Source organism: Sipha flava, unplaced genomic scaffold, assembly GCF_003268045.1.
Source record: "Sipha flava isolate LNK unplaced genomic scaffold, YSA_version1 557_pilon_pilon, whole genome shotgun sequence".
NCBI classification, from domain to species: Eukaryota; Metazoa; Arthropoda; class Insecta; order Hemiptera; family Aphididae; genus Sipha; species Sipha flava.
Genome location: NW_020273540.1, coordinates 1 through 13,455, shown reverse-complemented (window position 1 = coordinate 13,455; position 13,455 = coordinate 1). Strand labels below are relative to the sequence as shown.

The following is a 13,455-nucleotide window of genomic DNA, read 5'->3' as shown; positions in this document are numbered from 1 at the left end:
TATGTTAATTTTTGTGTGATTTTATGGAATATAATTAATTAAAAAATATGTTGTAGTATTGATTATACCTAAATACTATTTATTTATAAACACTGCGTTTGCGCAGATAAAAAAAAAGTTAAAAATTAGAATTTATCAAAAATATATGTATTTATGTGTCCTGTACCCTGTAAAAAAAATACAAATTAAATTCAAGTTCATGCGTTCAAAATATTTCCTGTTACCTTTAAAATTGAACACACGTTATTAATCTTTAAATTAATAATTGTATGGACATAGCACAATGTATAAAAAAAAATAATAATTACACAACTGTCGCAGTTTTTCAACCAGTGGTCCGTTATCGTGTACAACGTGCGGATTCATATCATAGTACGCTCCAGCGTAACTCGGAATGTCTTGAATTTATGGATATCAATCTAATATAGCACCATAATCCATTCCACGGTGTTGCATAGGTCGTCGTTTTCATACTTACGTCGGCCGCCAACGTAACGAGCAGTGGACCATTGGCTGTATGGAACATTTTATTATCCGACATTTTAAACGACCGGTCGCTGCAGGTGCAATTGGGTTGCGTTCGGTACAACGTTAGTGTGTAGATTAGCAGGCACATCAGTTGTATCGGTACGTCTCGCGGACGCAACGTCGATAATTCGCACCACTTACGCGCGTGTCTATGCGAACGCGTTTTGCCGCGGGTTTTGTTTGTCGCCGTTCGTTACGTGCCGCTGATTTGCATCTCGCTGTTTATTCTACATTCGTGATAATTGTGTTCCCAGCCGATACGTAAGTAAATTACAGTAATAATTATGTGTTAATTATTTGCCACGTGCTCATGTATTGTTTTCTCTATCTAGTGTGGTAAGTTTTTATTATTGTTATGAATATCCCAAACATTCTCATCGTTTTTGCTGATTTATTAGGTTTTTATATCGAGTTGGTATCTCTATGGTTTGTAATAACGAGTTAATTTGTAGAAGTGTTTTTTTTTCTTATCAGCGATTTAAATCTAATTTAATACGACACTGAGAAATTTCCTTGTTCACGAAAAATATGCACTTATTGAAAAAAAAAAATTATTGCTGGGGTGAATTATTACAATTTCATTGTTGATACCTAGTAAATTTTCAAAAATTTAATTAAGTTTTCGGGTTTTTGTGAAATGTTTTTTGAATTATTTTCATTATCAACTATAATATGATATATATGTGTATGTATATATAATTTTCCTTTCTTTTGACGTATGTATAATTTGATAATTGTATATTATTGTGATTAAAATACAATTTATTCATTCGTAATTCTTCCATTGTACAAAAAGATGTTCATAATAAGCAGTGTTGCCAGGTTAAAGATGTTGAATGTTCAGAAAATTATCGTAGTTTGTTCGTTTCTTGTTCGTATTGTAAAAAATTGTATTTCGTTTCGCTTAGTTAAGACAGTCACATTTCAATATTTCATTGGTGTCATAGATAATAAATAAATAATAAAAACATTAATATGATTCGTGTACATAATTCTAATTAATAGCTATTTGTAGTTATTTTTAATCAAATAATTGTTGACGATTCATACAATAAATGAAAATTTATCAGCTAATGATAAACTTATTGGAAACTAAGTTTGACATGTTAACGTTAATGTCTAAAAATAGATTTAAAAAAATCGTGTTTCGGTAATATTATCTAAAATAGATTTTTTGAGAAAAATTGAGTTATCTAAATGTACATTTTCATCTTATTATAATGTCCGTAATAAACCGTACGAATATTCGTTTTATTTTATATTCGTACACTATAATAGTTGAACTGTTCGTACTAAAACGAAGATGTTCGTACGCCTGGTAACACCGATTTTGAGTAACAAAACCCGAAAATCTTCTGAGTGTTCGTTTATAACTTCAACGTCAGACTATCGGATAGAAAGCTGTTATCAATCAACATATGTTTGTTCTAAAATTCCAAATATCTACGTATTTTTTATATGCTATATGTGCATTGAGATCACGTGACATAATATGTCGGCTTAGCAGTCCGCTGGTCTATAAGTCTTGTGCTGACTATTAGAGTATACAACAATGTATTAAGCGTACCTATTTACAATAAATTTATGTATTAACTATGATTAACATGTTGAGTGGAGTTACTAGTTAGACTCAAGAACAACCTAATACGTTTTATGTTTATTCAATTCAATTACAAGATAAAATTATTTTAATATTATTTAAATCTATGAATAAAATTATTGGAAATGTTATAGGTATTTATTAAATGTATTTTAAAAATTATAATTTTAGTTTATTTGTTTGAATTGTACCCATTGATATTTTAGTGAAATATTAATTAAATTTTTAGCTTGTTAACATTTTTATACTTAAAAAATGTTGTATTTTGGTATTGGTTAGTCATTAATAATTGGACCTTTAATAATTATAATTAAAGAGCGGATTTAATTGATATTGCAACTTTTTATTGATACCCAGTAAATCAAATCTGATCAAATATGTATACGAATCAGATTAATTACAGTCTTCCTATTTAATTTAATAATTCAATTTTTGTATACTTCACATGATAAAATATACAAATTATTATTTCCAAAATGATTTTACAAAAAAAATATAACTGATGTAAATTTTTACATGTAGTTAAATATAGTTAAGGATTTTTAAAATTATATTTATCTGAGTTATCCACAAAATTCCACAAGTTTAGAAGAATCAAATAGTCAATTACTTAATAGTTTAAACATATTTAGTATAAATACTAAATAAATAAAGGAATAAATAAATAAATACTAAACAAATACTACTTAACTAAATAAAAATATTTATACTAAATACACAATTTAGAGATGTATATAATTATAAATTTGAATTCAGAAAAATGATATATTTTGTAAATATTATATTGATGTCCATAATATTATTTAAGTAAGTAATTAATGGTTATATATTTGATATGATTTTACTATATAATATTAATGTATTGCATTGCAATTTTGATGCATTTTCATTGCAATTTTGGCATTGTAATTAAATCCGGTCTTTAATTATAATTAATTATAATCTTACTTTTGTTTAACTGTTTATGTTGCACAATAAAATGCTTTTTTATTAATCAAATGATAAATTATAAATATTGATGTTTTTTTAAAAATAATAACTAAATTTAATTTAATAATATAAATAGTTTTATCAATATTTATTGTCTAGTATGTTTTATTTTTAACTTGAAGATGCTGACTATGGAGCTTATAAAATAATCTCAAACAAATATTTAGACCCTTAGACTTTAGATTCTGTGATTTACATATATGATTACTCAGTCAATCTAAATAAAAATTGGTTATGATATATCTTATTGTTTAATATATTATTAACTATTTTTATTTAAACCTCACTGTAAATTTAAACTATATCTATACTTTTTTTATTTTTGAAAAAAAAAAATATTACAAAATATTAAATTAATGTACAAGTTTATTTGGGGTTTGGAACATTATTTTGATATAATTTTTACTAATGTTTTGAATTTTTATGTTATTTATAAACATATGATAATTAATGTAGTTTTAATGATAATGTTGTATATTATCTATGTATGCAATAATGAAAAAATATTTTTATTTTAAAAAATTAATTTTAAATAGTTAAATAAAAGAGGGATTCTTATAGGTATAAGAAAGTGTATAATCATATATTTTTATTTTAGAATATTGTGTAAACATATGTCAGTTGTTCAAGAAGATCATTGAAAATCATTAATTTTGTCATCTTAATTAACACAGTCTGATTATTACTTTTGCATTTATAGAAGTATATATAATCATCATAATGGAGGAAGAAGAGTAAACAAACTATAAATCTATGTTTTAAGAATTCAATTGTATTTTTTATATTTTTTTATATTTAGTGTGAAATTAAATGAAAAACAAGTACAATATAAATTGGAATCAAAAGAAAATAAGAAAACATTTAATTGGGCTGAGGTGAATATTAATTATTATTGAAAATACTTATTATCATTTTTAAGGTTGTTTATTTACTGTTTTGATTATGTGCTTTTAAAACTATTTTCAGTTTTTAGCTTGTGTATCAGTAGCCAGTACTAATTTACATACAGGATTTGCTTTGGGATATTCTGCTATAATAATACCACAACTTGAAAAATTCACGGATGAATTGGGTGAATTAAGCAAGTCTGAAATTTCATGGATTGGTAAATATTTTTAATTTTTTTAATCAAACATTTCACTTAGATCAACGGTTTTCAAACTGTGCTCTACGGCTTTATGGGAGAAGTCTAGGGTTCCGTGGCTCCGTGGACACATCTAAATTAATTAAATTAAAATATTCTTATTATTATTATATTCTTTAGTAACTGAGGAAAAACATTGGTTGGATTACATTTTGTTTACCGAACATTTACCCATTTAGTTTAAAATCTGACTTTTTGATAAAATTTGGTTATTTCGACTTTATAATATTTTCATAAAATTAAATAAAATTAATTTATCAGTACAAATAAAATAACCACAGTTTTGACAGCAAATGACAAAATCCAAGTTTTTTAAAAACAAAATAAATAAATTTTGATCAATTGTTTTTCTCAACATAAAATGTATAGTTTCACCCTGTTAAAACAATATTTAGAATCGATCAGTATTTATGAATTTGATGAAGTATTATATAATTTTTTGTGTACTTATTATTTTTGTAATACAATTACAAATTCCTGGTTTTTGGTACTCCGAACAATTTTTTAAAATATAAGGGCTCCGCGAACAAAAAAGTTTGAGATATACTGATTTAGATAAACTATTAAAAATATAATATATAAATATATAAATATATAGTCTAAAACAAATTTGACATTATTATTATTTAACTATGCTTATATTTAAAAATATACTTAATACAGTAAAACCTTCTAAATAGCAGTTATTCTATGTTTCAGGTGTCTGCTATTGGGAAAAATGAATAAAATAAAAATTTAAGTTTTACTGACTTTTTATAAAAAATATATAAGACGTATTATTACATATTATTATGATTATAATTATTAAGGCATATATATATATATATATATATATATATATATATATATATTACAATGGTAAAAGAATCTGAAATTTTGTTCTAAATTAGACTGAAGTTGTTAATAAATCAAAATATCAGCTGCATTAAGACAAAATGTCTTCAGCCAATTTGTTAATTGCAACGCTTCTTTAGATGTTATTTTTGTCTTGTCAATATTAGTATAATTTTTTATACCTTGTTCCACAACATGTTTTTCATTTCCATAGTCCCAGAACCATTGTTAATATCTTCTATGTTTAATACTAATTCTTCAGTTTGTAAGCATCCATTTAATGAAAAATTGTCCAGTGCATTCATTAAATATACTGTTAAAGCTAATTCCGATAACTCTTTATTCAGATTCTCTATTTGTGTTAAGTCACCAATATAATTTGACCCTATCTATTGGTTGTTTTGATTCATATTTATTGATTGTATATAGGTACTTAATCGTATTCATTAAATCATAAAGTTAAACTACTTTAACAAAGATATGAAAAAAAGAACATATGTTCAAACTACAAATATGTTTTTGTTTCTTGGTATTTTTGTCTGTTATTTAGAGGTATTTAAGTATATCACACCTGTCTGAGTCTTTTATAAAAATGTGTTTGCTATTCAGTGTAGCATTATCTAATAATTTCAATGGCGTTGTGTCAGAACTGAAAAATTTTTCTGTTACTTAGAAGTGTCCACTAATTAGAGATGTCTATTAAGAGAGGTTTCAGTCTATAATATTTTTAGATTTTTATAAAATTATATTCTGAATAAAGCAAGGAATATATTTGTTATTTAAGGATGGTTTTTTATGTATATGTTTCTGTGATTTAACTTTTGAATCGTAAATTAGTTCAAACAATGTTTTATGATACGCAAGTACAATTGTACCATTTAGTTACAGAAGTATTTATATAATTGTAGTAAAATTGTATTATTTTAAAAAAATTTCAATAATGTTTGTAATTTTCAATATTTAAGTCTTTATCAAAAAAGTAGATTTATATTTTGTAATTAAATATGTTATGGCAAGACATACAAATTAAAAACTCATTAAATAAGCTATTATTTTATTGGAAATTTAGGCCTGTCAATATTTTTAAAAACATTTAAAATTTGAAATTTTGAAATTTAACAGCATTATTACTAGTTTGGTTAATTTATTTTATTTTTTTTTGTTAGTGGCATAATTTATATTTAGTAGAAATAATGGAATTTTTAAATTATAAATCATCTAATAATAAGTGATTCACTAATAAATTGTTAAGCGTGTTTTATAAAAATAAATTTATACATTGAAAACCAAGAATTTTTTATATATTTTTTTAATTAATTTTTTTAATTGGAACTTTATAATAAACGAATAGATAATAAAAGAGCATATTTATTACCAAATATTTTATAAAATAATAATAAAGCATTAATTAAATTTACAAGGTTTTTTTCTATGTATAACTTTTCAGATATTCTTATGTTTGCATATAGCTAGCAGTATTTCAATTGCAGCTCCATTCGGATGTCTTTTTATAACTTTTGCGTTGGACAAATTTGGTCGTATAGCCACTTTTAAATTATCTCTTTGGCCATGTTTTATTGGCTGGATGTTGATAGCATTAGCTTTTAATACAAATATTATTATTGTAGGCCGATTATTGACTGGATTTGCCATGGGTATGATTATGATTTAATTAAGATTTTGTAAAATCTTGTGCTATAACCAAAATTATATACTTTTAGCTGTAGGAACAAATTCAGCAAATGTTTACATGGCAGAAATTTCCAGCCCAAAACTTCGCGGGTCTATGATGTCTATAGGTTCTGTGATGTTATCTTTTGGTTAGTATAAATTATTGATGTCTTAAACAAGAAACGGGAAATTTTTTACAAAATAATTATACAAGCAGTTATATTTAACCACTGTTATACTTTTTATTCTATTTCTCTTTTCGTTCATTGTCTAGAATATAATTTTTCTTTATTTAATAGAATATATCTTATCTGATTTAATTTCTTTATTTAATAAATATATAATTGTACATTTAAGATAAATAAATATTTTACTGATAAAAGTTTTGCCAGAAACTATTTATCTAGTTACAAAATAAAATCACAATAGCTAAATAAATATATTTGTAGTACATTATTTTTTAAGTTCATAATTAATATCCTTAAAATATTAAGTGGAATAGGTATGAATACTTCCCTCATTGATTCATTTTTAAAATATTGAAACTTATATATTAACTATTTTATTTTTTGATATAGCTTAGTTGCATCATTGATTATCTAATTGTTAAAACATGTGCATATTACAGGAAAGAATATTTTACATATCCTTCAATAATATATATTTGATATTTTGTTCACTATGACCATATTATATTGTATATTATAATTTATAACAAATACAATATAAATTAATGGAATTTTATTATTAGGAATATTATTAATGTACTGTACGGGTATATATCTACATTGGCGTGTTGTTGCCTGGATAGCATTTATTGGAGCTATTCTGCCTGTTTTCATGACTGCATTTTGGACACCTGAAAGTCCTCTTTGGCTAATTTATAAAGAACGAGATGATATGGCTCTAAAGTCTTTAAAATATTTTAAAAATATTAAATATGTAAGTTTTTTTTTTTTAATTTAATTTAAATCAATTAATTTGATTTAACTTATAACTATTGATGACTATATATTAGACAATGTTAATAATAACTAATTTAAAGATTTATAAATTTAATAGGGTGCAAATGTACAAGAAAGTTTTGATGAAATTAAAAAAATTAAAGAAAAAAATGATTTATCAATTAATAAAGCCATTGAAAATAGAAATGTATTTAGACGTATGGCTTGGCATTTATCTCAGCCTACTGTTTTCAAACCATTAATAATTTTGTCCATATTATTTATTTTACAACAATTCACTGGAATTTATACATTTCAGTTTCATGCAATTAATATGTTAAAGGTATTGTATACAAATAATATAATTTCAATACTTTTTTGTATTATTATTTATACATTTTTTTTTTTTTGTATATATATATATATATATTAAAGGAAGTTGTGAAAGGAGTTAATTTGAAATTTGCCACTTTTCTGTTTGGTTTATTAAGATTCATTTTAAGTTTTGTAGCAACAGGAATGTTACACACCTATGGTAGACGGCCATTATGTATGATTAGTGGCATCATTATGGCTATCACTTTGTTGATTTCTGGATTGTGTTTTCATTTAAAAGCTATTGGTAATAATGATATCTTATTAATTGTTTATTTAATGAAATATTTTTTGTATTATGTGTGATTCAATGAACTAAGTTTAAAATGATAAGTTTTGATAAGAGTAAAAAAGATTTATTATTTTACTAAATAGGTAAAGAAGTTTTTAATTATATAAACTAAAACTGTCTAATAAAATTGGTAGCTACATTGGTTATTAAGTATATGGTTATAAATTAAAAGATAATAAAACATTTTTACAAAAATTCATCTATAAAAACCAAAATAAAGTTTTATATTAATTTCAATTTAACAAAAAAAAGTACTTATTAATTTAATAATTTTATTTAATGTTCATAACATTTATATTATATTGACTCATAATTAAATGTATTGTTTTATTTTGTCTACAGGTAACGAAAATATTCTAACAACATGGATACCATTATTATGTATGTTACTTTATATTTCAGCTGGCTCTGTTGGCTTAATGTTAATTCCATGGATATTACCTAGTGAAATGTTCCCAACCAAAGTTAAAGGATTGTTTATTGGACCAATTATGGGTTGGAGTAATTTTGTTATGTTTTTAGCAGTACACTTTTATGGAGATCTTAAAGATTTATTGGATGGTATGCTAGGCATTTTATGGTTTTATAGTTTGATATCTATATTGTCAGTATTGTTTGTATGGATGTTTATTCCTGAGACCCACATAATGAAATTATCCGAAATAGAAGATTATTTTAAAGATAATACTATATACTTCCTAAGAAAAAAGAATCCTAAAAAATCCCAACCATTGTCTATATGATTAATATATGCAATATTGTATTACAATCATATACCTTGAATTTTTTGAAATAATAATTTTTTTATTGAAAAATTGTTTAAATTTTAGCGAAGATACATAGTATAATAAATATTATTTTTTGGGTTTTAAATACCTTGGAGAAAATTTAAAGGTACTCTATGTGTTCATTAATAATGTTTTTATGTTTGTAGTTTATTTTATAAAATTAAAAGTATTTTAGGGCTACATGACATATTATATAAAATATAATTTTTTATTTAATAATGTATTTTATCTATTACATATCATGAACATATATTTTTTTAAAACATTTGAAATAAAAAAAGATTTTATGCCATTTATTTTGTTTAGAAACAATTATTTTCCTTTGTATGCTTATAAATATTTTAACTGCCTTCATGCTTTATGCTTGGAATCATAAAATACATTTTTGGTACGTTTATAATATAGACATTTATTGGAAATGTTGGATCTTGGGACAATTTTTACATAAAAAGATCACTGTATTGCCATTAAATTATACAATTTCTCACACCTCATGATAAATTGGAAGTATCCTAACATTGAAGTAATTTATTATTTTACTTTTTGAATTTTATTTTTTAATCACCTTCAAAATGCACAAGTGCATTTTGAAATATAATAGCTATATTTTATTTGTATATAACAATTTACCTTAAATAATTAAACCTTTTCTGATTAAAAAAAAATGATGGTATATAATATTAAATGCATTTTGCGAGAAAAAACAGATTTAGTATTAAAAAGGATTGCATTTTATCTTCTTTCCTTATAACTAATTACAATTTATCTTCCTTTTCAATAACCAGGGAATTTTTAATAAAATTAAATTGTCATGTAAGTAATCTATCTTTGTATTGTATGTTTACTCATAAATAGTGGTGTAGAAACAGTGAGTGTAAACGTTAGTATAAAGCATATAACAACTTATCCATTTTTTAGTTAATGCTCAGGTATACTTATAATATAATTTGTGATACACATGGTATAAAACTACACTATAAACTTCATAGCTACAATCAGTATTTAAGAATTTTGACCTTTTTTTTTTACAAACACCAACATATTTCCTTGTTATCATGTTTATTATTTTTACATTTACATGTCTATTTTTAATTGTATTGCCAATCTTATCGCTTATAGATAAAAAAATATGATGAGATAAAGGAATTTTAACTCCACTCATCCTCTTTACTTACAACTGGCGTATGCTCAAGACTTTTAGACCATTAGAAATATTTATTTTTCATGGTATTTTTAAAAAAAAAAAATGCTTGCAAAATTTAATCCTGAATCAATTATAGTAAAAATAATGTGATATTAGACAACTATTAAATATATATATTCAACTACGAATTATTTTGCCAAAACAGTATTATTTTCTTACTAACACTCGTATATTATTTATGGAGAGTTTTAAACATAGTTATCTAATTTATATTCTTTTCGAATTCTTGTCTTAGGCACTAGTCATTATACGGTTAAACAAAAAAAAAAAAAAATAAGTAACCGATTTCACTATAAAACTTTTGCATTTTCATCTTTGATAAAAACTTTTTATCTTAAGTTACTATAAAATAAAAATAGTTACATAGGCACACTTTCATATAGATATAGTATCAATATAGGAGTAAAAATTTTCCTCTACACGCACACATCAAATATAAACACGTTGCATCATGTGACTGTTGCAAACATCTTCATATGGTTGGTAATTGTCTTACTGTTTGTTAAATTTGACTAAAATCAGTGGTGTATCCAGGGAGGGGTTAGGGGTTATAACCCCCTTGAAAATTTTTAATGTATGTTTATTGTCTATTGATTATAATAAAAACACACAAAATTCAAATTCATTTTTTACAACGCTCCCAAAAAAAAAAAAAATTCTGGATACGCCACTGCTAAAAATAGATATTCTAACCTTTCACTTGAGGCTGTTGTTGCAGGAATAGTTAATACTAATTGAATAAGTTTCGTGACTTCTTGATATACTTCTTGAAGCTTATCTAAAATAATGTTTATAATTAAAATTATAATTTATTTTAAAAATTATTAAAAATATTTAAGAAATGTTTTAGGTTCTTACTTTTAAATATAAAATCAATAAATTCCAAAGGAGCGAAATATTTCAATGGATCTGCATATATTATGTAAAGTTCATTTTTTAAACGATCTTTATCAAAAATATCTGGATAGTATTTAAAAAGTTGTCTTAATTTTTCTTCTGGAAAATGAACTTTATATGATGCAAACATTTTTTCATTTATTATTTCAACAAACTCTAGTTTTTTCAAAATCTTTAAATCTAATATTTATTTGAACAATTAATGAATCAATAATTTTATACGTAAGTCTACGTAAATTAGATGCTTCCTCATTTGTATACTTTAAATCTGTGTTTAATTCAACGGAACATTTTATGGTATCGTGTATGGAAGTTTCATTTCTCAAATCTTTTATCCGTGAAGTAAGACTTTTAATTTCGTTAACACAATATTTAATATCAGTAGTTGATATATTTTGTAGAATACAAAATGTGTGATCAGTAAATATAAATATTTTACTGAAAAGTATCAATAAGTAAACAAATTTTCGATTGTTCATAATACTCAATATACCAGATGCAGTACAAACAAAATTGGAATCCCAGCCAGGGTCATCAACTACATGAGATACGGCATTTTTTAGTTCATTGAAATGAGTTTTTATAGTTAAAGCAGCTCTTGAATGATAATTCCAACGTGTATTGCATTGATTTGGTAATTTAAATCCTTGCTCTCTTAATAAAGAACTTCTTTTAGAAGATCTACTAAAAAACGTGTGGAACATAGTAAGGTTTGCTATAAATAATTTAACATCTTTTATTGATTTTGCGCCGTGAAGTAGAACTAAATTCAATTGATGAGCGTAACAATGTATAAAAATAGCCATTGGATAAATATTTTGTATAATTGACTGAACCCCATTTTTTTCACCAGCAATAACAGAAGTACTATCATATGTTTGACACATAACTTTTTTACCAATATTCCATTTTGAAAGTTCATTTAAAATTACTTCGGATAAACCAGCCGCAGTCTTATTTTTGGAAACATCAAAAAATCCTATAAATCTTTCTTCGATCTTATTGTCCAGAATATAACGAAAAATTAAACTCATTTGAGATTGGCATGATACATCCGTAGTTTCATCGGCTTGTATTGATATAAAATTTGTAATTTTCAGTTCTTTTAAAATATGAGAATTTAATACCGTAGTTACGCAATGGATCAAGTCATTTTGTATGTCGTGTGAAGTTCCTTTAAAAACAGAATTTGTGCAAAAGTGTTCTTTTATAAATTGCTCTTCCTTAGCAAGTAAATCTAAAATTTCACAATAATTTCTTTTATTTAAAGAACCTTCATTCTCGCGATGTCCGCGGAATGCCAATTCTTGTTTCCCTAAAAAACAATCTACATCGATTAAACGAGCTAATATCTTTCTGTTTATGTCCACTTGTTTATTATGATTAATTTCAGTTAACCGACGACTCTCAGATATTGAATGTTCAATCCTATTTTTACCCAGCATATGAAAACTTTCCTTGTTAGTCAGATGTTTTTTTGAAATTTTGTGTTTTTCAGCTTTACGAACTAAATTTTTAATATTAGGAATGCCATTTATATTCCACTCATTCTCTCCTCTGAACAAGACACATATGTAACAGAATAATTTATTTCTTTCAACGCTTCCTGCTAACCAGTTAAATTTTGAATACCAAGACAATTGAAATTTTCTTAAAGTTTTTGCTTCTTTATATTCTAATGATAAATGTGGCGTTGGTCTCTTACCTTTTAAATTGCATTTTTCTTCATACGAAAAAGAACCAAGACCTTTATTTAAAATAATATCAATAATATCTGACATATTAAGTTTTAAATGTATATCACTTCATTAAGAAAAAATAATAAACATTAAACACGTGCCATTAATCATTAATCACTGTTGGAATGCAATTAAATTATAAAAATATTACGTTGAGACATGTCTCTTCCATACATATAATTTTGGTAATATCCCACTACGTTCCACGTTTATCATATCATACGCCCGTCATCAATAGTGAGACACAATTCAATATGTCTCGACCGATTTGACGGCGACGACGTAGCGATTACGGTATAGATAAGATATAAATAAAATTATACTTATTAATAATATATATTTAGTCACACTCGTTACTCACACAGACACACTATAGAAACGAATCAGTGTAAATAACATTTTATTTATAAAATTATGAAGAAATAAAAGACTTATATAATATATTAGCA

General features: G+C 24.4%; 2 protein-coding genes across 4 annotated transcripts; one reads left to right on the top strand and one right to left on the bottom strand.

Annotated features, from left to right (window-relative positions):
- Positions 1-440: 440 nt before the first annotated feature.
- Positions 441-9,333, top strand: LOC112691109 (facilitated trehalose transporter Tret1-2 homolog). Of its 3 annotated transcripts, none has more exons than XM_025565257.1 (10): positions 441-789; positions 3,717-3,852; positions 3,918-3,993; positions 4,085-4,223; positions 6,566-6,751; positions 6,818-6,916; positions 7,519-7,709; positions 7,830-8,054; positions 8,147-8,333; positions 8,721-9,121. In XM_025565257.1, the coding sequence occupies exons 2-10, from the start codon at positions 3,839-3,841 to the stop codon at positions 9,119-9,121; spliced, it is 1,518 nt and encodes a 505-aa protein (XP_025421042.1). In that variant the 5' UTR covers positions 441-789; positions 3,717-3,838. The 3 variants fall into 3 exon arrangements, with proteins under 3 accessions (XP_025421042.1, XP_025421043.1, XP_025421044.1); XM_025565258.1 differs by lacking the exon at positions 441-789 and adding an exon at positions 1,783-2,262; XM_025565259.1 differs by lacking the exon at positions 441-789 and having other exon boundaries at positions 3,839-3,852; positions 8,721-9,333.
- Positions 9,334-9,650: 317 nt separating this feature from the next.
- Positions 9,651-13,167, bottom strand: LOC112691107 (zinc finger MYM-type protein 1-like). The gene is made up of 4 exons (XM_025565255.1): positions 13,158-13,167; positions 11,761-13,014; positions 11,064-11,148; positions 9,651-9,678 (listed from the first exon to the last, which is right to left on the bottom strand). Exons 1-4 carry the CDS (start codon positions 13,165-13,167, stop codon positions 9,651-9,653), a joined length of 1,377 nt encoding a protein of 458 aa, XP_025421040.1.
- Between the last annotated feature and the right edge of the window lie 288 nt (positions 13,168-13,455).

Coding starts and splice junctions, on each gene's coding strand:
- LOC112691109 (XM_025565259.1), top strand. Junction 3,994..4,084: donor AAACATTTAATTGGGCTGAG/GTGAATATTAAT, acceptor AACTATTTTCAG/TTTTTAGCTTGTGTATCAGT. Junction 4,224..6,565: donor GTCTGAAATTTCATGGATTG/GTAAATATTTTT, acceptor GTTTGCATATAG/CTAGCAGTATTTCAATTGCA.
- LOC112691107 (XM_025565255.1), bottom strand. Junction 11,149..11,760: donor TTTTGTTTGTACTGCATCTG/GTATATTGAGTA, acceptor ACATTATTTTAG/ATAAGCTTCAAGAAGTATAT. Junction 9,679..11,063: donor ACAACAGCCTCAAGTGAAAG/GTTAGAATATCT, acceptor CTTCAATGTTAG/GATACTTCCAATTTATCATG.